The 24,516-nt window shown below is 30.2% G+C and overlaps 7 protein-coding genes across 9 annotated transcripts in view; 3 read left to right on the plus strand and 4 right to left on the minus strand.

The window, feature by feature from the left end:
- Window positions 1-52: 52 nt before the first annotated feature.
- Window positions 53-2,419, plus strand: LOC105250681 (protein lethal(2)essential for life). The gene is made up of 2 exons (XM_011256892.3): window positions 53-424; window positions 1,423-2,419. The coding sequence occupies exon 2, from the start codon at window positions 1,435-1,437 to the stop codon at window positions 1,957-1,959; it is 525 nt and encodes a 174-aa protein (XP_011255194.1). The 5' UTR covers window positions 53-424; window positions 1,423-1,434; the 3' UTR covers window positions 1,960-2,419.
- A 999-nt stretch (window positions 2,420-3,418) lies between these two features.
- LOC105250673 lies at window positions 3,419-8,213 on the minus strand. The gene is made up of 6 exons (XM_011256879.3): window positions 7,657-8,213; window positions 6,741-6,988; window positions 5,926-6,248; window positions 5,280-5,523; window positions 4,615-4,895; window positions 3,419-4,118 (listed from the first exon to the last, which is right to left on the minus strand). The coding sequence occupies exons 1-6, from the start codon at window positions 7,781-7,783 to the stop codon at window positions 3,893-3,895; spliced, it is 1,449 nt and encodes a 482-aa protein (XP_011255181.1). The 5' UTR covers window positions 7,784-8,213; the 3' UTR covers window positions 3,419-3,892.
- Window positions 8,214-10,263: 2,050 nt separating this feature from the next.
- Window positions 10,264-15,709, plus strand: LOC105250666 (rho guanine nucleotide exchange factor 7). 2 transcript variants are annotated; one of them, XM_011256866.3, is made up of 12 exons: window positions 10,275-10,684; window positions 10,815-10,941; window positions 11,106-11,283; window positions 11,418-11,633; window positions 11,726-11,924; window positions 12,024-12,248; window positions 12,333-12,411; window positions 12,617-12,738; window positions 14,493-14,670; window positions 14,748-14,849; window positions 14,951-15,035; window positions 15,325-15,709. In XM_011256866.3, exons 1-12 carry the CDS (start codon window positions 10,616-10,618, stop codon window positions 15,476-15,478), a joined length of 1,734 nt encoding a protein of 577 aa, XP_011255168.2. In that variant the 5' UTR covers window positions 10,275-10,615; the 3' UTR covers window positions 15,479-15,709. The 2 variants fall into 2 exon arrangements, 1 of the variants encoding a protein (XP_011255168.2); XR_003122872.1 differs by lacking the exons at window positions 14,951-15,035; window positions 15,325-15,709 and having other exon boundaries at window positions 10,264-10,684; window positions 12,617-13,927.
- Window positions 15,710-16,007: 298 nt separating this feature from the next.
- LOC105250652 (mediator of RNA polymerase II transcription subunit 11) lies at window positions 16,008-16,834 on the minus strand. The gene is made up of 3 exons (XM_025409048.1): window positions 16,660-16,834; window positions 16,326-16,466; window positions 16,008-16,242 (listed from the first exon to the last, which is right to left on the minus strand). The coding sequence occupies exons 1-3, from the start codon at window positions 16,733-16,735 to the stop codon at window positions 16,121-16,123; spliced, it is 339 nt and encodes a 112-aa protein (XP_025264833.1). The 5' UTR covers window positions 16,736-16,834; the 3' UTR covers window positions 16,008-16,120.
- A 534-nt stretch (window positions 16,835-17,368) lies between these two features.
- Window positions 17,369-24,516, plus strand: part of LOC105250594 (synaptotagmin-7) — a 156,983-nt gene continuing 149,835 nt past the window's right edge. The window contains exon 1 of the mRNA XM_011256806.3: window positions 17,369-17,528. The gene's annotated coding sequence lies outside the window, so the exon portion shown is untranslated. The remainder of the gene's footprint in view (window positions 17,529-24,516) is intronic.
- On the minus strand, window positions 18,342-19,882 carry LOC105251122 (cytochrome b-c1 complex subunit Rieske, mitochondrial). Its single transcript, XM_020027361.2, has 4 exons — window positions 19,627-19,882; window positions 19,298-19,444; window positions 19,000-19,177; window positions 18,342-18,652 (listed from the first exon to the last, which is right to left on the minus strand). Exons 1-4 carry the CDS (start codon window positions 19,721-19,723, stop codon window positions 18,361-18,363), a joined length of 714 nt encoding a protein of 237 aa, XP_019882920.1. The 5' UTR covers window positions 19,724-19,882; the 3' UTR covers window positions 18,342-18,360.
- Window positions 20,174-24,010, minus strand: LOC105250585 (vanin-like protein 1). 2 transcript variants are annotated; one of them, XM_011256756.3, is made up of 8 exons: window positions 23,826-24,010; window positions 22,365-22,435; window positions 22,123-22,257; window positions 21,768-21,917; window positions 21,527-21,687; window positions 21,242-21,456; window positions 21,049-21,153; window positions 20,174-20,967 (listed from the first exon to the last, which is right to left on the minus strand). In XM_011256756.3, exons 2-8 carry the CDS (start codon window positions 22,422-22,424, stop codon window positions 20,210-20,212), a joined length of 1,584 nt encoding a protein of 527 aa, XP_011255058.1. In that variant the 5' UTR covers window positions 22,425-22,435; window positions 23,826-24,010; the 3' UTR covers window positions 20,174-20,209. The 2 variants fall into 2 exon arrangements, with proteins under 2 accessions (XP_011255058.1, XP_011255068.1); XM_011256766.3 differs by lacking the exon at window positions 23,826-24,010 and adding an exon at window positions 22,888-23,080.

Genomic DNA, 24,516 nt, shown 5'->3' on the forward strand with positions numbered 1-24,516 from the left:
ACAAAAGCACAATGTTTTCTTTCAGAACCGAATTGTACGAATCGACATACATCTTTCGCGAATGATGACAAATCACCTAGATAAACGAGCCTCGACGATTGACACTGCTAGAAATTACGAGAAGGTCGACAGACGCAAAACAAACACGTTACCGAATACTCGAGCGAGTGCGGCAATGTGTGCGTTGCGCATGCGCGCGCGCATACGGTCGAATGGTCTCGAAAAGAGCGGCAAACCAAATATAAACCGGCGCTGCGGCTCTGTTGCGCAGTTTGTTGCGATAATTCGCGCTCGAAGGATCTTGGGAGAATCTTGAACTTGACAGTGAATATTTTTATTGCGCAGTTTGACAAGTAATCTCGCGTAACGCTAATCGAACATCTGTATATCGTATTGAAGGACGCGAGTGACTTCTGGCAACAAAGTACGTATATACATACAACAGTGATTTGCCTTCTACAAATTTCGTTGCATGAATTATTGCATTATGTATAATTATTTAACAATAGTACGGAATTGTATGAATTAATTGAATTATTACATTGTTATGTTTATGCGATATTAGAATTATGGAATTGTTTTTTGATAAAAAAAAGATTGGGCATTTATTATATTTAATTATATATATATATATATATATATATATATATATATATATATATATATATAATTTGTATGAGGCTTTCCAAGTTTCTTTCTCTTCAGTTTTAAATATTAATGTTATGTTGCGATTATTATTTGGATAATTCTCATATAGACAGAGTAGATTTGCTTTTAATTATTTTATTTTTTCGTGCTTTCTTATTTAAATTTTCATTACTTTCAAGATATTTATCATTTTTATTACGATTTGAAATTCTTAAAAATTTATCATATAACTTTGATTATGTCGATGTGAAAGATTATTATGTAAATGTTATTTTTGAAGTTTTGTATATAATGTCTATATAAAATTATTTCAAAATTGGAATCCTTTATACAACTGTAAGATAAATATCAATATAGATATCTTGTTTATTTGATTTTAAAAGTAGATAATATATAATTATATTAGAAACGTATTATATATTGATATTTTTTATATTGTTCTAGGTGAAATTGTAATTTAAAAAGCAAATTTACTCTTTTTTGTTTTCTATTTATAGAATATATATATATATATATATATATATATATATATATATATTCATTATTATTTTACTATATTTCTACCATATGCCTAGAATATATATTTTTTTATATTCCTTATTATAAGTATATATTAATTATAATATAATAATAATTAAAAGTAATTTTTACATTATTTTTTTCCTTATATATTAAAGCTTATATATTAAAGCTTTTCAGAAATAATAATTTATATCCTTTTTTTTTTAATAGATGACAAAAATGACATATGCATTCAGACAAACATTAATCTAGTTTTAGGAAATTATGGCCCTGATACCGAGAGATGTATTCCGCAACTGGTGGGACGATATGGACCACTGGCATCGCGACGTGGAGCAGCACTTTCGGCAGCTGAGCTTGCGGCACAATGATCCATGGACATCGCCGTTTCCGTCGTTCCATGACACTTTCCGGCCTTGGCGTGACATGTTTGAAAACCTGGACCGTCAGGTGGGTGGCACGGCGACGGTCGAGCGCGATGAGGACAAGTACCAGGTGATCGTGGACGTGCAGCAGTTCACGCCGGAGGAGATCACCGTACGTACCGACGACAGATGCATCACCGTCGAGGGCAAACACAACGAGAGGAAAGACAAACACGGCTACGTCTCGCGTCAGTTCGTGCGCCGCTATGTGTTGCCCAAAGGCTACGATATCGGTCACGTGAAACCCAGCCTGTCGTCTGATGGTATCCTGACCATCACGGCTCCTAGATTGGCACTCCCGGCGCCGGGTGAACGAATCGTGCCGATTCAACGAAGCTTCAAGCCGGCCATCAAGGCTGCGTAATGCGCTGATGCGATCTTGGATAACGCAAAATTGTCCAGGCGTTTCAAGTCCTGTTTAAATATTATATTTAAATATTCAAATCATGTTTAAAGCTGATCAAATTTATTGAATTGTCTATTGTCTATAGCAAACGATACGCGAAAAGAAACAGAGATTTGATTAAAATTGATCGGCATTTAGGATAATCAAATGTTTTGATGATCTTCAAATGTCCTTGAGACAAGTTTGCGTTATTCGATTTGCGAATCTATTGTTAGATACGTACGATCAATACTGCATCTCGACAGTAACATCTGCTAATATATATTAATCTATGTATATGAAATATGTATATTAGGGAATTATTGTATGTATCAAAAGAACAAGTCGCATTCGATATTAATTTGACTCATAGTTTGATGATCGATCGCCTGAGAATTAGATTTTTACATCTGCGTGAGATTTTTAAGAGTAAAAATTAGCAAGTACATCGATTCGTCTTTATAAATGCAACCGTGAGTCATTTCTTCGCGCGTTTGAATGCCTGTGGCCATAATTGTAGGAAATTATACATAATCACTACCTGCAGTTGCCAATTATTTTGTTGACAAGCTCTTGCAATGCGATACTGATTGGATTGCGAATAACAGCATTGTTACGAAATTGCATAATGTTGCTAAATGTAACTCGGATTCGTTAGAGCCTATATTTGGCGATCAATTTCGATTCATGCCATCAAGATTCGTTCTCAAAATGTATCAATTGCTATCGCTTATAAGGAGCTTGTTATGTAATAATTGATGTAGTTTCTTTGTCTTAACTTGATGATTCCTAATTTAGAGTTCGTACTTATATGTTCAAACATCGTTTACGTAACTATTCTTTTTAACAATGAATGCGAGTTGTATAGAGTGTGTGCAGAATTATCGGTAAATCGATATCGATTACCTATCGTTACTAGCCAAGAAGTAAAGTAGAAATATAAATGTAATATATTATGTAACGTATTTCATGTATATTCATATTTCGAATCAGTTGTGTTCAAGCGATTAAATGCATATTCCATGTTTAGTGTTAAAGATGATTTTACTTTTCTTTCGTCATTTCATTCGCTTTTTATTTAATCTATGTAATTATAACTGTAATATAATATCTCACGCGCTAATGATATTTTTGCAATAAAGATTTCTTCTCAATTTATTCTTGAATATTATTATTTTTCCTTCTCTAAACATTCATTATTATTATATTTATTATTATATTTGACTATATATCATAATTATATAATATATTATAATATATTATTAATGTTATATTATAAATATATATATTATTAATGTTATATTATAATATATTATTGTTTTTTTTTAAATAAAGATGATTTTTTTAAAGATATCATTTTTTAAATGCATATATAATTCTTGCAAAGTTGTGATCATTACTTATGCTTATACTATAATCGTATAAATTTTGCAAATACTTTTGCTTAATATTGGTGATTTAATTATGAAGAGCAATGCTTTAGGTTTAAACACGATTATGTTGAATATTTATATCTTTTAACATACTAATGGAGAGCATAAAGATTTATACTCACGAGAAACATCGCGATAAATATTTCATCGCTTTAAACAAGTCATTAAGTCTGAATTTTCTATTGATCATGTGCGCATTTATGCAAAATACATTATATAATAATGTATATACATACAATTTTTATTCCTTCTGTTTTTGTATGTTATGAAGTTTGCTTTAGACGATATAATTTGCACAAGAAACTTGTATTTATAATATAATTTTTTTCTATAAAAATCGCCATAAACTATTTTTTTCTTAATCCAATATATATGTATGTCAGGCTATAGATATATAAGATTATAAATAACACATTTCGTTCTGAATCATAGGTTATCTGAAATGGAATTAAAAAGTTTGATTATTATCTATGGCTTTCTTACGATGGTCCTCGATTTTCTTCGCTCTCGGAGAACGGTATCTGATCGTCCTGATTTGACAGTAACGATTCTTCTAAGATCGTTTCTTCTACGGGTATCAAACCCTTGACTTGTTCCTCTATCATCGGAATTTTTTCATCAATCAATTTCTCCACGTCTACCTTACTCAATTCTATTTGTATGCGTCTCTTCAACGGACCCTCAATCGCATCCATGATCTGATACCTATGAAAATAAAGCAGCATAATAAAAAAATCAGAATTAGAAGTATAAAGAAGATTCAAAAGATAAAATACACATATACGAAGAAATAGTTAAGTATAGTTTAATAAAATATAAATAAAATATTTAGATAGATATTCAAGAAAAATTCAAAGAAACATTTTCATTTAGTCTTTAATGATGGATCGTTGCAATTATCATTAATATAGGTTTATTATTATATTATTATATTATTATATTATATAGGTAAGAATTTTGTAAAAAATAAAAATCCGAAAACTTTGTATTCTAATGTTAAATAAAAAGTTTAAATAAAAAATAAGTATAACATTCCTGAATATTTATTGATGGCAGATTTCTTTTGTCAGAAAAGATATATTAGATACACATCTCCTAATATTTATTCTAATCTGTTCAAGATTAAAAAATCCAATTGCAGGCGTCGCCTTGAGATGTTGACGCACATTTTACAATAATGGCCATGGTCATTACAATTTACCTTAACAGGTTCGGCACTATATTGATGCCTGCCTCCATGAGATAATCGAGCGTGCCTGCACCGTGGACCCTCGCCTGGATGTTGCCCAGCTCGAGCTCCAATTCCTCTAAGGTGGCGCGCTTTCGCGTGTCCAACGACTGGCTCAGTTTGATTTGTACTCGGAAGTACTGTATAGTGAAGGACACAGTACCGGCGCGAGACAGGAAGCCGCCGATCACGCTCACTTCCCAGTGCGTCATGCCCTTTAACTTCTGGGTGCCGACATCCAGAAGCGCATATACCTGCAGCAAAGTGTCATAGCGTATAAATCTCTTCACTTTGAAAATAAAAAACAAACCTACACGTTTACACACGTGCATGCCAAAATCTCAAACAAATCGTGTCTTTACGTAACATTACGCAATAATTGCGTTGCGATTATGATAATGCGACTGCGTGTATATCGTCTATACTTCAAAAAGATCCTTAGATAGAACTGATTTAAATTCGACTACAAATTTATTCACCTTTTTAATATCATTTTCTTTAAAGCGAGATTCCATACTATACTTATTCTCGTGATATTTTTACACAGAACTGCTATACACTACTTTAAAACTTTTCAAGTGAGATATTTCAGATAACTATTACAGATTTTATCAAGCCATTTTAAAAGCCACACTCACAATTCCGTTTTCCAAGGTAATTGTTATGTTGCCCATGCGATAGAAACTGGCCAGACCGGTGATCCAGGTATGTGACAAGGTCACAGTGAATATACCAGCGATCTGGCTGTAATCTTTTAATTTGTATGGATCGTAACCCATTTCAGAAACCTGCTTACGAGCTTCCGCCACTGCCATGTCGAAAGGTGAAATCGAATTCGGGAAATACTGCGGTAATTGTGATATATGCTTATTCACTTCACCCCTGAAACATATCAACTTTATTAAAAAAGTGCTTCGAATAAGAATTAACAAAGAATTTAAAATATATTATACATTATTTGATAAGAACAAAAAAGAAAAAGAGAAATAAAGAAAGAAATATATTTGTTCTATTAAATGAAATTTTATGAAATATATTGTACATAAGATTTATATATAATATTTGTTTAATAGATGGTAAAACATCATAAAATTTAAATTAAAAAAATGACGTGTCCGATCCAAATTAATATTTTTTTCAGTATCAATATTCAGTTACTATTTTGTATCTGATCACTTTTACTTATGTGTATATAACATTTTTATTTTTAATCAGTTTTCATTTATTTTATTACTTTTCGGCGTAAAGGAAATATTCGCCCAGAAATTCAAGGATATATTATACCTCATGTTTGTGTTAACTTCTTTTAATATGAATGGCTTGATGCTGTCAAAAAGAAAAGAGCCGATAGAATTGATGACGCTTTGGAAGACCGTGGCTAAGAATCCCAGATTCTTGAAATCTAAATCGATCTTGTCAAAGGTCAGATCCATATCGATGTTCGTGGCCTGTAATTTACCATCGGTGGCCACTTCCAGCCTAGCGAGACCCTCCACATTTACGCCGGTGAGTTTCGATGTAAAATTGCCGGTCGATCTTGATAGCCACGATTGCAGTGTGTACAATCCGTGAATGACAAGACTATCGATCCTTACTGCGACGGACACCTCAAAAATACATTTGCCTTTCATATTCATCATAGGAAATCCGAAATTGAAGAGATTTCCGCAAACAAAAAAGTATAAATAATATAAATATGTGATAATATTCATAAAAAGTAATTTAAATGTATTGTACAAAAATAGCATATATAAGATGTTTCCGAATCGTTATACATATATATATCTTTCATATATATTTCTTAATAGCAAATTTTATAGCCAATCTGAGTGGATTTTTCCTTAGCCAAAAGGAAGTCAATATTTTTTTGCAAGTTTTATTCTCTTTCTTGATACTTTAATAAGTTTTAAATTAAAATCTTATAAAAATAACGTCTAAATAAGTACAATATAATTAAATAAAAAAAAGAAACAAATTTTTAATCTAGAAAGAAACATGTATCTGATAAAAAAATATTAGAATAAAAATATCATCGCATTAAATTCAACATCTCTTTTAATTTTTTATACTTCTTTTCTTTTGACAATTTTTCAATTTACCTGCATACGAGCCAGCTCCGATTCTACATGCTCGATACGGAATTTGGATAATCCGTAAACGTTGACTTGCTTAAAATGCATAGTGTATATGGAAAAGGAATGCTTCATATCCGGCACGGACATCGGATCCGGTACCGGTGCGCCCGGAAGTCCGACCGGATCATCTTGCTGATAATGCTTGAGGATCGCACGAATTTGATCCCCGAGGCGTTGCTCGCCCGCTGCAATCTGAGCTGCCTTATTTTTGTCTAGAATAAATCATACATCATCTCCTTCTTAATTAATAATTCTAATATAATGTCTTTTAATAATAACATTAAATGATAAATAAATATGAAGAAAAAGTATTAAAACTATATATAATCTTAATAATATAAAATTTTTAGTTTCAAAAATTATCATCCTAAAATATTCAAGTTCGAATTAGCTTATTGGATTCAATTAACGAAATTTTGAAAACGATATCTTACATTTATGCTATGATTGCCTTGTGAACTGTACATTATATTGCGTAAAAAGAATGATTTGCATGAAAAATAATGTTGCGATTATTTCTCGTGCTTATCAAATTAATAACGTCAATCGTTCTTTTATTTATTGTTTATATGATGAAAATTAGTTTCTCAAAGTTGAGTTTTTCAGATACAATTTTATATTAGAAGAAAAAAAATACAAGTAATATCCACAAGTAACATTTAATTCGATTAAGAAAATATTGAAGAAATTTACAAGTAATATAAAATTGGCTGTATTTATATAGAGTTAAGGAGAATCGACAATTTTAATTACAAAAAGCACATGTTTCTTCAACGTGATCTTTGTAATTTGATTGAATCACATTTAAATATAGTATATAGACTTGTTAGATAAGTATATAGACTTAATTACAAAACAATTCGTTGAAATTATATCATACCATTTATCGAAGATGACGAGATATCATTCAGTTTTTTCGACTCATCACCCGCACACAAGCTGCACAGGAAACAGCACACTATTAAGAGGATCGCTGCTCTCATTTCCGAACGCAACTCGCACCACATATCACTTTTATTTTTATCAATCAATAGATTAATTATTAATTAATTTTAATTTTAGCACATACACATATATGCTTTGTGTCGTTAAGTGTTTCTGGCACTATGATCTTCCTCTGGCTCCCGAGAAAGATGCTTATCGATGACGACGACGTGTGGCATAGGGCTCGGACGACTATAGAGGAGTGTGTATGCACGCGTTCGACTGATATGCGAGTGAAATTTAGTGGAACGATATCTCTCTGACAGGTCATTGAGGGGGCGAGGGTCAATCGCTTTATCTCCATCCGTGCCCCTTCCCTCACTACCCTTATGCGTTGCTTCTCTTTTTATCCGCTTCTTTCTCTATTACATTCATCCGATTATCATCTCTCGCTTTACTGGTATTGATGGCACTGATCGATTATGTGAAAATGCAATACTCTGATCGATGATGAGAAATCATAGAAAAAGTTGCATTCTCATTTCAACAATGGCTGCATTTTTTATTCTCAAAATTATATCTGCTTATAGGACTTAAAATTATGTATTTGATTTTTATATACTTTTTTTAAACTGTTCTACTGTCACTCATTCGACTGCCTGTCGTCATTTTTAAAAAATTTTTTAAAAATAAATAAATTATATATATGATATATAATTATATATGCAATATAATTATATATCATATATATAATTTAAAGAGTGAAATTTTACAAAATTAACTTTATATTAAAATTATAAATAAAATTCAGAAAGAGTTAATTTAGCAAGAAGTATTGATTCAAATATAGCAAAACTATGTAGAAGAAAATAAAAAAAAAGAAATATTAATCTAGTGTTAAAAAAATGGAATAGATAGTTTTATTATAATTTTACTATAATTTTTCTGTATACGTTCTTTTAAAAGTAATACATATACACATATACATATGTATATATATATATATAAACATAAATCAAGAGATTCGCATTGTTTTTAAATTAATCGGTTCAGTCACAGATCAATCGGTTTGCGCATCCGGTTTGTTCCCAACCTTAATATCGTTTCCGTTGCTAAATAAATTTCCGTTGCATCGTCATCACAATTGAAATACGTAATCTGCGTAATAAAATCTGCTAATTGTAATTATTTCAAGAGTAATTATGTAATGTTGGGGAGAAATATCAGGACCGACAGATCTTATATACCGACGTATCATTGTTCAACAATTAATTAAATTATTGTACTTTATTAGATTTGATACTTGATTTGTTTATTAAGTTCACTCATTTGTTTGCGAGTTTGCTATTCACTTATATATTAAATATTAAATCAATTCGTATCGTTTTTGTTTTTGTTTCTCTTAAAATGTGAAAGAGAGAATTCCTTTTCTCTAATTTTTTTAGAGAATTATGTAATCTGTTGGTGATGAGAGGCTCTTTTTTAAAAATATTATGTTATTTTATTGTATTTGTATGTGAATCTTTAAATTTGGTTCATTTTTGTATTCATTGTTCCCTTCTTATTAATTGTTGCGATTAATTGTTCAAAAGTTTGAAATAATATTATCAATATCGATATAATCTCATCTGAAAAAAGCACATATCAGTCTCTCTATTAAATATAAATTTTATTTCAAACTTTTAGTATAAAAAGACTAGAGCTTAATATAAAATAATATATATATATATATATATATATATATATATATATATATAATTAGTCTCTTTCTCATATTTTTCTATTTCTCGATTATCTTATTGCTAAAATTAAAGTTAAAATTTTGAGTGGCGTGTTAAATCGAAATATCGAAATAGTCTAAATGTATCGAAATAATATCGCAATAATTAGATTGGTTGCTAGTGCTGTGCATCTAACTGTGCTTATAGTATATGTAATATAATGCAAATCTAACACACACACACACATTTGTTATTCGCAAAAATAAACTCGTGTGATAAAAGTAAACTTTACCTCTGTAACATTTTTCTGAAGACGCTCGTTGAAAATGTTACATCGCATATCACGTTCTTGTGTCATTTTGTTACACGTAGAACTGAGGACTGTACTCTATTTAATATTATTTTCGCTTCAAAGTATAAATATTCGATGCCCATCAAAGTGAAGAATCTTCGAAACAAAAATAGCGTCGAGTATTGCACATGTGAATGTATCAGAAGATGCGTTCAGAAATCCTATCAGCAGAATAAAGTAGCCTTTAATTGACTAATCAGGACAGAAAAATCTTTATATCCTGATTGGTCAATTAAAAGATGTTCTACTCTACGAATAGGATTTTCGAATACACTATGGATAACAAGAATTGGCGGGATATTTAAATCAACGTATGTACATGTATATATATACATAAATACATAAATACAAAATAAAATAAAAAAATAAAATAAAATTGATGAAATAAATAAAAATAACTCTATCTTCCAATCTCCGATCTGCGATGCATTTTTTGTTTGCTTTTTTTTAAAAACAAGGACTGGAGATCTGTTCGTGACGTATGCACAGTCACGTGGCGTGCGGTTCTGCAGTTGCGTTTATTTATAGGCAGCGAGTGTAATTGAGCAAGTTGTGTATGTGCATAAGTATAGATACCTAATACCATCGCGTTCCTGCAGGCGTGCGACTAATTCTTGCATGACAGAAGCGAGAAGGATATTTGAAATATATGTATGACAAAATACTCTCCGTGTTATGGCGTTTTCATGCCTGCGAGTTATGTTGTGATTCTGGAACAAGCACCTTCTCGTGTACTCCGAAGGCCAATTTGAATGTTATTCCGTGAGAAGGAGATGCCCGGGGATACTACTTTAGTTCCTTGACATTCTCTTACGATTCATAATTAACGAAACACGAAAATTATGTCGAAGCCCGATGCACCGAAATTTGTTATAGCGCTTTTTTCCTTCAAAGGGAAGAATAACGATGAGGTATGTAACAGAAAAAAATGCCTCTCATTGAATGATGCTTGAAAAGATATCGCACGATATCGAAGCAATATATAGTAGTTTCCAAAAATACGTCTTTTATTTTTATTATACAATATTCTCATTTTTTTAGTTGTGTTTTAAGAAGGGAGATATAATAACGATAACTCAAGTAGATGACGAAGGCTGGTGGGAAGGGACATTACACGATAAAACTGGTTGGTTTCCCTCGAATTATGTCAAAGAATATAGAATTCCAGGTACAGGAAATTTTTTAAATATATTTAAATTTGAATGCTTTAAATAATATTATTATGCATAACTTATTTGCTTTCAATTTTAATATTAATTCTAACATATAATTTTAATATTATCAATTTAATAATATATTATATACTGTACTGATAAATAAATATGTATATAGATGGTGGTCATACATCAATCAAAACATCTCCAGAAAGGAGCCCACAAGAATCACCTGCCCATCAGAAACTTAATCGTGACATAGTATTGAAGGATATTGTAGATTCTGAGAGAGTAAATGTAGCAGAACTGCAAGGTTTGGTGAATAACTTCTTACAGCCTCTTGAAGCATCAAACATGTAAGTTACATAATAAATTACAGAGAAAAAATATATTTTATATATTATAAAAATCTCTCTATAATCAATCTATAAATATCTCTCTTATATACTATAAAAATTTATATTACAATTATATGTATATATTTATACAGACTGAAGAAAGATGAATATAAGCAGCTACTTGGTAATATACACGAAATCTTGGAAACTCATCATAGTTTATTGGCAAATTTAGAAGCAACCATTTTACAAGGACTCTCTGCAAGAGTAGGGAATCTTTTTCTAACTATTGCACCAAGGCTAAAATCTATTCATACTACATATTGTAATAATCATCCACAAGCTGTTTGTATATTAGATAGATACAGGTAGTTACTGAGAAAGATATAAGATTACTTTATTAAAACTATATTTTTATAATAATCAAATACATTAATCATTATATATCATCATATTTTAGAGATGAATTAAATGAATTTATGGAACGTAGTGGAGCAATATCACCTGGCATATTGGTATTAACCACTGGCCTTAGTAAGCCATTCCGAAGATTGGACAAGTACTCTGCTATGCTTCAAGAATTAGAAAGATATACTGAAAAGAATCATCCTGATAGAGGGGATACTCAACGTAGTATAGCAGTGTATAGAGAAATCACAGTATGATCTCAATGATTTATAATCTCAATCTACAAAACAATTGTTATTAAAATTGCATTGAAATTTATATTTCATAATATGATATATTTTTATTATTAGGATCATTGTGCTTCCATACGTAAACAGCGTGAGTTGGCGCTTCAAATATTAACTAGTGGAATTAAAGGATGGGAAGGTGAAGAATTAAGTTCGTTAGGCGAGATTATTTATGTTGGATCTGTAACTCTAGCAACTGTAGATCGCAGAGATAGATACTTTGTTTTGTTTCCCACTACGCTGTTAGTTCTTAGTACCAGCCCCAGAATGAGTTCCTTCATTTATGAGGTATATATTTGGAATATATTTTTATTATGCTAATAATTTAATAGTATAATGATCTTATTTTGTGTATTGCAATGATATGTGCAGGGAAAACTTCCATTAACTGGTATTAATGTAACTGGAATTGAAGATACAGATGAAATAAGAAATGCTCTTGAGATTACTGGTATGAGATTATTGTTATTTTTTGTGTATCATAATTCTATCTTACAACGAGCACAATAAATATGCATTTTGTAATTTAGAAAATAATAATGACGAACAGTTTATATATTATATGTACAGCTACATCTATTTTTTTTAATTACAAAATGACTAGTTATTTCCTAAAACAGTGATTTATATAAATAATATAATATGTAAATTTTAAGGGCCAATGATTGAGAGTATTGTCGTGTTGTGTGCCACAAGGGAAGAAAGGCAGCGTTGGATTGATCTCTTGATTCAGGAACAAGGCACTAGTAGTCTCTTAAAATCACCAACAGTGTCTCGTGTGAGTTGTCATCATCCTCCGTACGCGCGACTCTCGAGATACTTTGCGAAGCTCGTGAGGAGAAAAGTTATATATCCTGAATTAATGAAAAAGTTGTTATATATGCAATATATTTTGAAGCCAGATTTGAGCGATGTAAAAATGAGAAAATGCAATGTGACCTATATTATTTTAACTGCTCGTAGTAGTGAAGAATCAGAGTCAAATACATCCATTGAAAGTAACATACAAGAGGAGCCACGAATATTGCGTAAATCCTCGTTGATATTAGACGTTAGATATGTGATAGATAATACTGATCTTAGTATGGTGGGGCTCGCGAACACTTCCTCACTCACGAATTTCGCATCGAGAGTCGATCGTTCTACCTTCGAAACTAGTAAAAGTTTACCGGCCGATGCCACAATGAGTCACGTCCTGCCACTCGCGTCAAGCAAATCCTATACGTCGAAGTTTCATACACGTTGTAACGATTTTTGTCGAGAACATTTGGAAATTCCACACGACCAAGAGCACAGCGGTCTAACGATGAATTATTCGAAAACGATCGAACTCTATCCGAAGATGTCGGAGATTCAATATTCAACGACATCCACCGAGAAAAATAGCATAAAAAAAGAAACGTGCGCAAATACTAGTTTGCAATCATCGGATTCGGGAATGGCCGAGAGTTATCGCCTAAATTCGTCTGAAATTAATTCCTGTTACAAGTCGTATGCATCTAGTCATACCAAATATACAGATCCTGTAAGAACATCTCATAGCGAAAGCGATAATGATGAAAATAAATTTGAGCATCAGTGTATTTGCACCTCGCCGTTTGGCTCTACACCTCGAGATAGTGCCCATTCTCTGGCTTCGTCCAAAAATATTGATGAATGTACAAGTCTTGCAAAACCTAGCGATAACGATGTGAATAACGATTCGAATAATAGCGAGAAAAAAATTCAAGAAATCTCTCTGCTAACTCACCCCCTGTTAAATTATGGAAATGTACAAGGAAAGAGATATACGCAACCGATACCGTACGCACATCAATGTGTAATTAAAAAAGTCGGGAGACATGTAGTTCGTCCAATACAGCCGATTATGGAAGAACATGAACCAACTAATCAAGTGTATTCATCTGGACTGTATGCTCATTGGTGGCTCAAGAAACCTATTCCAATATTTGGAAATACAGAACAAGGCAAGCTTCCATGGCATGGCTGTTTCTTTGATCATTTCAGTTTTTTAACAATTGCTGGCGTTTTTACTAATTATCATTTTTCATCGAAAATAGTATGCCCTTATTTCACAGCCATGTTGTGTGAAGTAAGCTTTTGCTTTACTAACACAATATATGTTATAAGATAACTTTGAAAAAACATTACAAGTTTCTCTGCACATACCTTTATTTTATCATATTTCGATCATTCACTTTGTGAAAAATTCTATTGATTTTTATTAGATACAGCTTTAGCTTCTAGGTAGGGCGTGCACTCTAAATTGATACAATTATGTTTTATATCTTCAAAATAGTTCCTTATCAAATATAGGATCGCAATAGAATAAAAGTTCTGTACTAAAAAATATATTTATATATATGTTATACATATAATTATATTGTTATATATGTAACATATATAAAAATTATAAGATGTGACCTTAATAGATAAAGTTTTAAGCTATGCATGCATAAAAATAATAGAAACATTTCTCATTATATGTTAATGATATTCTTGAAATAAAATAAATAATATTGTATATTGTAGCAAGTGAACAATCAGTTGAATGGGAAGCATCAACGGCCGATAATGGAGCATTGCACGTCTCCAGGAATTAAGACACCTTGGAGTCTTGCATCATTAAGACCTGCTCCTCCCTTATATTCTCTTAAAAGCTTTGGAAAAATAGATACTACAGACACATCACGTCTACAACGATCATGCAGTAAGATTTATCTATATCTTAAATTGTATTAAAGTATTAAGTTTTTTTTAAATCATCTATTGTATTTTACATTATAGACGAGCGACAGTTTGAAGAAGATGCAATCATACTGAAAGTAATAGAGAGTTATTGTCTTTCTGTCAATGCTAGATTTACTGTACATTCTGGAGAATCTAATTGTAAGTGATAACTAATCTAAAAAAGAGATAAATATTAACGATTTGTTTATAAACTTTTCAAGATATTTTATATATCATAAAGAAATTATATTTTTTTTCAGCAATGTTAGATTATGATTCACAAAAATCACGCGATAGGACATCATATGCACATAATAAAGGCATCTGGGAATCTTGTAATGATAGGTATGTATAAAAAAATTAATATTTGGAAAAAAGAAACTCTTTTATCCTCCATTGCAACAAATATACTCAAATATATTCAAATGGTAATTTCTGCAGAAGCCAAGCCAAACGTTGCTTATTTAAACTTATTCTTAAAAACACTTTATTATATTACAACATTGTTGTGATTTGATTAATTCAAAAAGAATTGAGACTCAGGAATTTACAACAACAACAATATATCAGTGTAATGTTAAAGTCTTTGCATGTTAATACTGTATATTAATATTAATATATGCTTTATACACAGGACATTATCTGAAACAGTTAAAACCTTAAAAAATCAAATGACGGACTTGCAATCACAAATGTCATTACTAACAAAGCAATTAGATGAAGAGAGAAGATCACGACTTTCATTAGCTGCTACAGTAAAACGTAGCATGGGAGTTATAGATGGATAAAGATTTCAATATCAAATCATGAGAGTGAGAAAGAAAGAAATAGTGAGAGTGAGTGAGAGAAAGAGAGAAAAAGTGTTCCAAAATAAATAATGTTCATAATGTTCATATTTTATACGTATAAGTTAATTATAAAACGCATTATATATGTCGCGCATTGTTGGAATGTTTTCATAAAGTTTACTATTTGTTACACACACATATGTGCGCGCCTAACACATACACATACATATATACATATATATATATATATATATATATATATATATATATATATTTATGATAAGTATTATAAGAGACAGACAATATATAAAGAAGTTATTTATGTATTTTTTTAGTATGTTATACACTTAGTAATAAAAGAAATACTCAGAAAATATATGTATTGTTATGAAACTCATTGATTTTTTAAAATTAGATTTACATTATAAAATATTAGCATTATACAATTTGACCAGTGAAAATGATACAAATATATGTGTATAATGACAAATATAAATAAGATAATAAGAGATTTTATTTAATAAAGATATTTAAGTTTATTCAAATAACTTGTATTTAAAAGACTTGCCACATACATGAATTATATTAATGTTATTCATATTTACAGTTTGACATTTCACATTCACGAAAAAAATTACACACTCATCGTAACTTATTTTTTATACGCTCCAGTTCATTAACTCTACTTCGTGCATGCTCCAATCTATGCCATGCCATTTGTAATACTTTCTGACTTGCGTATCCAGAACCTTCATGTGGTTGACCTGAGATACATTTACAGACATGTTAAAAATATAAATATATCGAAGAGTGTTTGGTATTGTGAAACAAGATATACATTCTGTACCTGTAGAAACCTGGGTAAGATAATTAATTTGCTCGCTCAATTTAGACTCCAACTGTCCTAGTGTTTTTAAAAATTGATGCGTCTGCGACTCTGCTTGCTTTAAGCTTGATTTCTCCTTACTCAGTTCCATGCAGGCTTGTCCTGTATATATATTTTTATCGCTTAATACATTTCGTACATCAAATATTTTGCTTTACATAATTAGTTCTGTTTTATTTCTATAACTGTTTGTTTTGTACATATGTCTCTTTGTATCTATATGTATTTTGATATACAAGAAAGTCGTAAATTAAATAGGAAAAAAAATAAGAGCTATTAATAATATTGTAATTACCTGCACTTTGTAAACATATTATAATATCCTTCTCGATAGTCTCCAAAATCTGAATTCTTTCCATCGGCGGTGTCATTGCGTCTTTTATTCGTAATTACAATTATTTTTGAATATAGAGAACCTATAAAAATCGATTTTAAGATTCAATAAATTTCATTCATATCTCAATCCTAATTTATTTCTCATCACAATGTAAAGATCGAAAAATATAAACAAGACTCACGGTAGGTTAGGTCGCCTTTCTTTCGACGAAAGAGACATCTGGCTTTGACGAAAAATCGATTGTATCGCGCTCGACTCCCATTGGTTCGCTGCTTCAATCGATACTATCGCGAGACGATATTGCGATTCTCGAAATATTGAAATAACTATTGTATCGCGTCGCTTGCGGAGTCGACGTCGTATTCTTCCGGATTTTTCGCGATTATTACAGTTTAAAAGTGAATTTCGAGTGCGAAAAATATCGAAAGACGAAGCGAATATGCGTTTCAACGTAATTATGTCGTAAATATCGTGCGCGATATTTAATATACGCCAATATCGCCAATATTTCGGAAGTATCGGTAATTGCGTTGTGTGTTAAGTGCTCAAGTCTGGTGAAAAATGAACATATTTCGCGTTATTTTCCGACCGAAATACGTTTGTCGGGGTAAAAACTGTTGAAAATGTTCATTCTAACGCGAATATACCATGTGCAATACAATGTTATATATTATAATATCTTGATTTTGAAAGTAACAGCGATTCTGTGAGTGTGTATGTGTATGTGTTGGAATTCAATCAGAGACTCCTGCATATTCCATCTTGTTTTTTCGCCGAACTATGTTTCATCAGAGCAAAAATGCAGTTAATTGCGGAATCATCGTTGGGTATGTACACATATATACATGTGTTCCATAAAATTGAAGAGAGAAAGAAAGAGAGAGGGCGAGAGAGAGGGAAAGAGAGAATATCTAATTTAAAATTTGCCTAATTTACCTAATCTCTCTAACACGACTCTCATTTTAAGAACAAATTGTTAATTACAATTTTTATTAATCAAAATCTTTATCCGTGTGTATGAGAGATAGAGAGACAATCATTCAAAGATATTCTCTTTCTAAAATTTACCATTCACATTTTTATAAAATCAATTTTATTATTTATTTTAATTATATTATTTATTATTAATTATTTATTATCAATTATATCATTATTATTATTTATCATTATTGGAAAATTTTATAAAATCCTTTACATAATTTCCATAATTTTCGATTTTGATCTGTGGGTATCACATGTGAGAAAAAAATAATTTCCTGCAATGACGTCACAAATCGGTTTATTATTAATTATTAATTATATCATTATTATTAATTATATCATAAGCCGGTTTATTATGAATTATTTATTAATTATTTATTATTAATTATATCATTATTATTTATCATTATTGGAAAATTTTATAAAATTCTTTACATAATTTTCATAATTTTCAATTTTGATCTGTGCGTGTCATATGTCGTGAGAAAAAAATAAATTATATTTCCTATAATGATGTTATAAGCCGGTTTTCAAACACTGCGTGTTGATTCTTCCATAAGAGAACGTTTCCTAAATGTATCTAATATCATTTATATAAGTTTATGACACCAATACGCGCTGTCTGGATTCATGCTTATTTTTTTTGCTTAATATCTATTTTAATCATAAAAAAACACGTTATCCGATAATGATACGGTCGTCGTTTATGAATTTGTGCTCGGGTATCTCCATATTGGTCGGCGCTGGGCCCTTTCGTATGCGACCAGCTGCGTCAAAGTGCGACCCGTGACACGGGCAAAAAAAACCACCCGGTATAATGCCGGCGTTTGGAATCGGCACGCATCCCAAATGCGTGCAGATCCCTAACACGATCAACCATTCCGGCTTTTTGATCCTGTCGTCGTCCGTTTCCGGGTCGCGTAGCTCCGACAAACTCACGGCTCTCTCTTGCTCGATAATCGATTGAGGCCTGTAAATGTCCCGTCAATCACCGGAAGTAAGATTGACCGCGTTGACCGCGTGAAATATATTATAAAAATGTATAATACATGCGTGAATTGAAGAAAAAAATTTCTGATTAGTACGAATTAAATTCGAATAATGTTCAATCAAATAATGTATAAATATAATATATAAATAATGTATAAATATCATCAAATAATTAAAAATAATGTATAAATATAATCAAATAATTAAAACGCGTAACGAAAGTAGGATATTGTATAAATGTGATAATTTTTGAAAACAGCAATTATTCGGAATTTGTTGTCTATGCCTTCTTTGTGCACAATTATTAATTTGTAATAGATCTTTTACCGGTGATAGATAAATACAGGTTTTCCGCGCCACTTAACGATCGATACTTTCCCTTCCGGTATGTTATCTAATTTCACTTCTAATTGAGCTTCCGCTAATATATCTCGCGAAGGCGACAAGAAGAATACATAATGTAATAGATGAGATTTAAAGGCGTACAGTCCAGCAACCCAGCCGGCTAAAAGTCATATATAATATATTTATTAGCGTAGAAGAGAGATGTGTTTTTAAAGAATAATGTGCCAACAAATAAAAGCAGTATAAATATCATATCTTTTTGATAACATTTTTTTCTCACCAAAAGAGACAGCGCTTCTCAGCGCTCTTCGTTTATCAATATTTTCCGCAGCTGGTTTTTCAGGGTCCTGCGTAGATTTTCGTCGATATTCTTCAAAATTAGGCTTTGGTATATCAGTATGAGCATATCTGTATAGCTTTTTAAGGTCTAAATCGAAATAATATGAATATGATATATAATGACTTATATATAATAACTTTTTGTTGTATATTAAATGCAGAAATAAAATTATGCTCCATTACTTATCATATTTGTAATTATCAATAACAAATTTATAGAAGATATCTCAAAAAATACAAAAAAAATTTATATTTCATATAAATACTTACGATTTATTGAATACGGTCGTAGCAAGAATGATAGATATTTATTATGATTCGCGATGAAGATATTGAGAATGTATTGTTTTGCAAAAGACATTTTCATTAGCAATAAAACATTATCGATACATTTATATATTATCACTGTAACTTATTTGACATATAGATACATATATTTAACGTCTGAAGTTTCACAAAACTTCTACATGTCTTTTTTCTCATCTCAATTGTCAATAACATAAGACAATATATTAACATATTCATATATAGATATTATAATTCAATTAATAAGAATTGCTGTAAAAATTATGATTTAATATGTTGCAATAATATATACAAACATTGTACTTTTAAATTTCAATATCATATATACATATATATGTATTAAAAATGTATAGAATAATATATTTGATATTAAAAATTAAAAGTTAAGAATGAAATAACTAAACTATTAAAGTTACTCAAAAATCATTAAACCTATAGGCAATTTTGACATATGTATAAAAAAATTGTGTATATATACATATATAAAACGTTTAATATGAGCACAAGTAAATGTATAAAATATTGTTGTATGTGTAAAGTATACAAATTAACACAATTTTAATAGATACAAATGCACTAATAATGCTATGAAATAATAGATAGCATTAAAAGCTGCTCCACTTGCGCTGTTTTTATTGTCGTATCTAGAATATATTCCAAATGTTACTAAATTATTTGTATTGTTATTTAAGTTCATACTAATGTGCACATGATCGTTATGAACATGTTCATCATATGTCCAGTTTTCAGAAAGCGGAAATAAATCTGAATTTAATGTGGATGGCATGATCAAAATGTTCTGATAATCGTGGAACGTTGCCGCGATTTCAATACTCCTGAATACTGTTTTCGATTTTTGTACAGAACCACATGATGAGATCGACTCATTTGAGCATTGAATTATACCGCAAGCGCGTGCACTAGCTTCAACAGTACCATACAAACGATTACCACTAAAACTTACTAAACGATATTTTGTACTCGGATCTATTATTTTCACATCTATTTTAAAATCACAGCAGAACTTATTCTTGCAAACAGTTGCCTGACTGACATTTCCTTCCAAGGAAGACGTTGCAAAAGCACCAATATTATCGCGTAATAAAAATAAGTTATCATTATTTTCCGTTATGCTATTAAATGGCTTTTCTTGATGTATATTTTTCTCTTTATAATCGTAAATTTTTTCATCTTTTGAATGATCGTAATTCTTGTTAAATTTACTTTTCTTTTTAGGTACTTCAAATACCAATACATCGTCATATATAATGTTAGACATTATAGCTTCACCTATTCCTCTACGACCTGTATAATATTATATTATATAATTATTTGCATGGCAAATTTCTTATAAGCCAGATATAAAATATAAATTCAATTCATTACCTAAATAAATTCCACTACCAGTACTGCCAGCAGCAGGGTCGTTATAACCAGAAGCTAAAAAATTTACATCTTCACTAAACGACCATCCTGTTTGTGTTTGTACAGCTGGAATAATTAATAATATCCTGTTATATTTTGATGAAATATAAATATCAGATAGCAAAAAATCTACCTTACTATTATCCATATTTACCTGTTAAAAATGGTGCTTCAGAAAACCATGCTGTAGGAAATACAATGTCAGTAATATTATAAAACCTTGTTAATTTTAACGCAGGCTCATAAAATAATATATCAAAACATGTAAAAGTTCCAAATTTGACTCCAAAATCAGTATCAAAAATCACTATTTCAGGCTCTGGTGTCACATTAAATACTTGTTCCCCATAAAGATTCGTTTTACGGTATCTATTTATCACAATTAGATATCAGTATAAGAAATATACACACATTGTAGCATTAATATTAATAAAGATACCTGGCGATAATTTTTCCTGTGCGATCAAATACAACATTGGTATTATAATAAAACATTTTATCTGTTGGACATGCATTTCCAGTACAAGGCAATTTCTCAGCAATATTGATTACTACATAGATGTTATTGTCTCTGGCAGCACACGATATCTTTCTCAGTGCCTATAATTTTTACATTTAATTAAAAATTGTAATTACTTTTTTTGCAATATAAAAAAATATACAATGCACAAAATACATACATCGCTGACTTCAGTATTGTCAGTACAAGGTGTATAATTAAATGAAGCAGCAGGGATAGTGGTTGTCCAATCTTGCATTTCTTTTCTTTCCTTTCTGGAAACTTGCACTGTTGTTAATCCATCTTCAGGGAAAACAATTATGTCAGCATTCTAAGAAAAGATATGTTTAGATGCTTTTAATAATTTTTATATACAGAATGAGCATTGTCGAGGATATATTTTATGTGTGTGTGTATGTTACCTAAGATGTGTATGTATGTGTGTGTGTGTGTGTGTATTAACCTACAATATATTAATATCTTTATGTGAAACTTTATCTCTTTGTTAAAATTAATTTTTTCTTAAAGATACCTACCATTTCACTAGCTGTTCGAATGTGCTTGACATATGCATCAGAATTGCTTTTTAAGGTTTCGCTACCATTTATTACATATTTTGGATGATATTCTACTACAGCTGCTGTATAAGTTGGTGACTCTGGTGTTGAGATCTATAAGCATAATAGAATATATATACAAAACCGTTTTGGAGCTGTATAATTTAATATATTAAAAATATGTATCATTAATAAATATATTAAAATTGTATTATATATACCTGATGCGTTAAATGTACACATGCTATTAGAAAACATATAATAATCCATTGTTGATTCATATTTGATGTCTCTGTAAGCAAAAAAGCAAAAAAAATTAGTATATAAATAATAATATATATAAATAATATTTCCAAGAGTGTGAATTAAAAATATAAATAAAAAATTGGAATTTAGATCTTCAGTTATCTTATAGTAAATAAGTTCAGTTTCAGTTATCTTATAGTAAATAATAGATATTATGACTCAACTTCTACAAGTTTATGTATTATAAAATCGATTTTTGTTTTAATTATTATTTAGTTCAATATATAATAGATAAAAAAGAACTGCTTTATAACAGAAGTTTCACAGTTATAAGTATTTTATTTCTTCCTTTAAAAAGATTTATTTTTATATTTGTATTAATTGTAATTGTATCTTGCAACATTTTATCGAAAAAGCTGAGTAAAATAAAACTCATATATAACATATATACGCGTAAATAATTTCTTATATTAAAATATTAGCATAACATCTTTGTACATCATGTTTTGTGAGTTTAGGTTATTGTCTTCCATTGACTCAAAATAACATTCTTGTCTGTTTGTAATAAATAGTAGAATCTAGAACCAGAAAAAAAGATAAACGTTATCTTCTCCACATATTTTAAAGCATTTCTTATCATCAGCTGTCGAACTAATGATGCTATTGTTACAAAAAATGCTTAACAGAAGCATCTTGTCACTACAGACATTAAAATACATTATGCCGGTTATGCGCAAATCGACAGAAAACAGCTGATGCGTTATGTAATAGAATTAGCGCGGATATTTTAAGGTATGTTGGAATGGAAGCAAAAAAATAGAAGATAAAAAAAAGAAGTGGAAGATAAAAAAAATAAATAAAATAGAAAAATTAAAAAAAAAAAAATAAAACCAAAAGTTTTACAAATATTAATTTTTTTTTATTCAGAAAGAGTAAAAACTTTGCATTAAATAAAACGCAAAATTTGCAATTATAAAAATATCAAATATCAAGAATACTAATAGGTTGTTTTAATGCTTGTAAACGGAAAGGATAAAATTATTTCCTTGTCCGTGAATAATTATTTCTATGTAATAATGGTGACACTAGTATCATGGTGTTTGTGTGAAGTAGCACTTATGCGTTTACGAGTTTACGATAGTTTGATTAAAAAGTAATTAGGAAAACCTCAGCATATGCTATATATCTGTCAGTTTTCTGCTATCATGTTTAATAAAGCATTTCTGGAGATTTGCATTTACATGCAAATCTCCAGAAATAATCTTTCCCGTAAAATCTGCTCGTAGAACGCTACCAAAGTTCTCACGGGAAGAAGCGTATCGGAATATTTTCACACTATAAATTAACAATTAAATTGGAATAAGATAAGTTCCGAGCGTATCCAATATCGCAAGGTAATATGTTTCGTTGAGAGAAATTGCGATAAATATAATTACCTGGTAAATCACTTTGCCTACTAATCGCGACAAGAATGAATATCTCACATCAGAAGCGCGACGTTTACTGGTGTACCTCGGCAATTTCAAGTTCCTTTCACACTGACTCGGCTTTTTCCTCGAAGCGTTCTACACGATTGTTTCACGTCAACTAGATTCACAAGTCGGACTTCCCCGTCTATATTCCCCATCTATACATGTATATGTGTATAATATGCTGTACATACATATCTGTTTACAGATTTTGTATTCTCCGAGAAAGAGGAAAAATACATTTATCATTATGCATAGTGTTTACAGAAACGGCAAAATTTGCAGAAATGTGAAAATAATTCTAATTTCTTTTTTTTATTATATATTTCTTTTTTTATTATTTTATTATATTCCGACTATAGACAGCTTATTAAATAAAAAGATTGGAGCTACAACGTAAATGTGAATAATGAATATCATCGTGAATCATGAATAAATTTAATGAATAATCAATCGTTTATATTATTCAATCGGGGACGAACGAGTGCTAAATATATTTTACGATTGATCATATTTGAAATTCTTATAGTTTAAAAATTACTATTCGAAATTAAAAATCATTTTTTCAATAATAAAATTTTTTTCTAGAATGTTTCCAAATTTCAATCACTTTGTTTGTATAGATAACGATAAGATGTTTCATATCTGATAAGAGATA

This window comes from Camponotus floridanus, unplaced genomic scaffold (genome assembly GCF_003227725.1).
Source record: "Camponotus floridanus strain SB8 unplaced genomic scaffold, Cflo_v7.5 scaffold24, whole genome shotgun sequence".
Taxonomy (NCBI): Eukaryota; Metazoa; Arthropoda; class Insecta; order Hymenoptera; family Formicidae; genus Camponotus; species Camponotus floridanus.

Bases quoted from the DNA above. Each gene is read 5' to 3' on its own strand.
- LOC105250652 (XM_025409048.1), bottom strand. From the start codon at position 16,735: ATGACACCGCCGATGGAAAGAATTCAGATTTTGGAGACTATCGAGAAG. The intron at 16,467-16,659 runs GTAATTACAATA...ATATATATACAG, and splicing joins AATATGTTTACAAAGTGCAG to GACAAGCCTGCATGGAACTG. The intron at 16,243-16,325 runs GTACAGAATGTA...AATGTATCTCAG, and splicing joins TCTTACCCAGGTTTCTACAG to GTCAACCACATGAAGGTTCT.
- LOC105250666 (XM_011256866.3), top strand. From the start codon at position 10,616: ATGTCGAAGCCCGATGCACCGAAATTTGTTATAGCGCTTTTTTCCTTC. The intron at 11,634-11,725 runs GTAGTTACTGAG...ATCATATTTTAG, and splicing joins TGTATATTAGATAGATACAG to AGATGAATTAAATGAATTTA. The intron at 14,671-14,747 runs GTAAGATTTATC...TTTACATTATAG, and splicing joins ACGTCTACAACGATCATGCA to ACGAGCGACAGTTTGAAGAA.
- LOC105251122 (XM_020027361.2), bottom strand. From the start codon at position 19,723: ATGAAAATGTCTTTTGCAAAACAATACATTCTCAATATCTTCATCGCG. The intron at 19,178-19,297 runs GTGAGAAAAAAA...TATGACTTTTAG, and splicing joins GAGAAGCGCTGTCTCTTTTG to CCGGCTGGGTTGCTGGACTG. The intron at 18,653-18,999 runs GTAAAAGATCTA...GGACATTTACAG, and splicing joins CCTGTATTTATCTATCACCG to GCCTCAATCGATTATCGAGC.
- LOC105250585 (XM_011256756.3), bottom strand. From the start codon at position 22,424: ATGAATCAACAATGGATTATTATATGTTTTCTAATAGCATGTGTACAT. The intron at 22,258-22,364 runs GTATATATAATA...TTATGCTTATAG, and splicing joins GTGTACATTTAACGCATCAG to ATCTCAACACCAGAGTCACC. The intron at 21,688-21,767 runs GTATGTATTTTG...TAAAAATTATAG, and splicing joins ACAATACTGAAGTCAGCGAT to GCACTGAGAAAGATATCGTG.
- LOC105250681 (XM_011256892.3), top strand. From the start codon at position 1,435: ATGGCCCTGATACCGAGAGATGTATTCCGCAACTGGTGGGACGATATG.
- LOC105250673 (XM_011256879.3), bottom strand. From the start codon at position 7,783: ATGTGGTGCGAGTTGCGTTCGGAAATGAGAGCAGCGATCCTCTTAATA. The intron at 5,524-5,925 runs GTATAATATATC...GATATGTTTCAG, and splicing joins GAAGTTAACACAAACATGAG to GGGTGAAGTGAATAAGCATA. The intron at 4,119-4,614 runs GTAAATTGTAAT...TTATTTTCATAG, and splicing joins ATAGTGCCGAACCTGTTAAG to GTATCAGATCATGGATGCGA.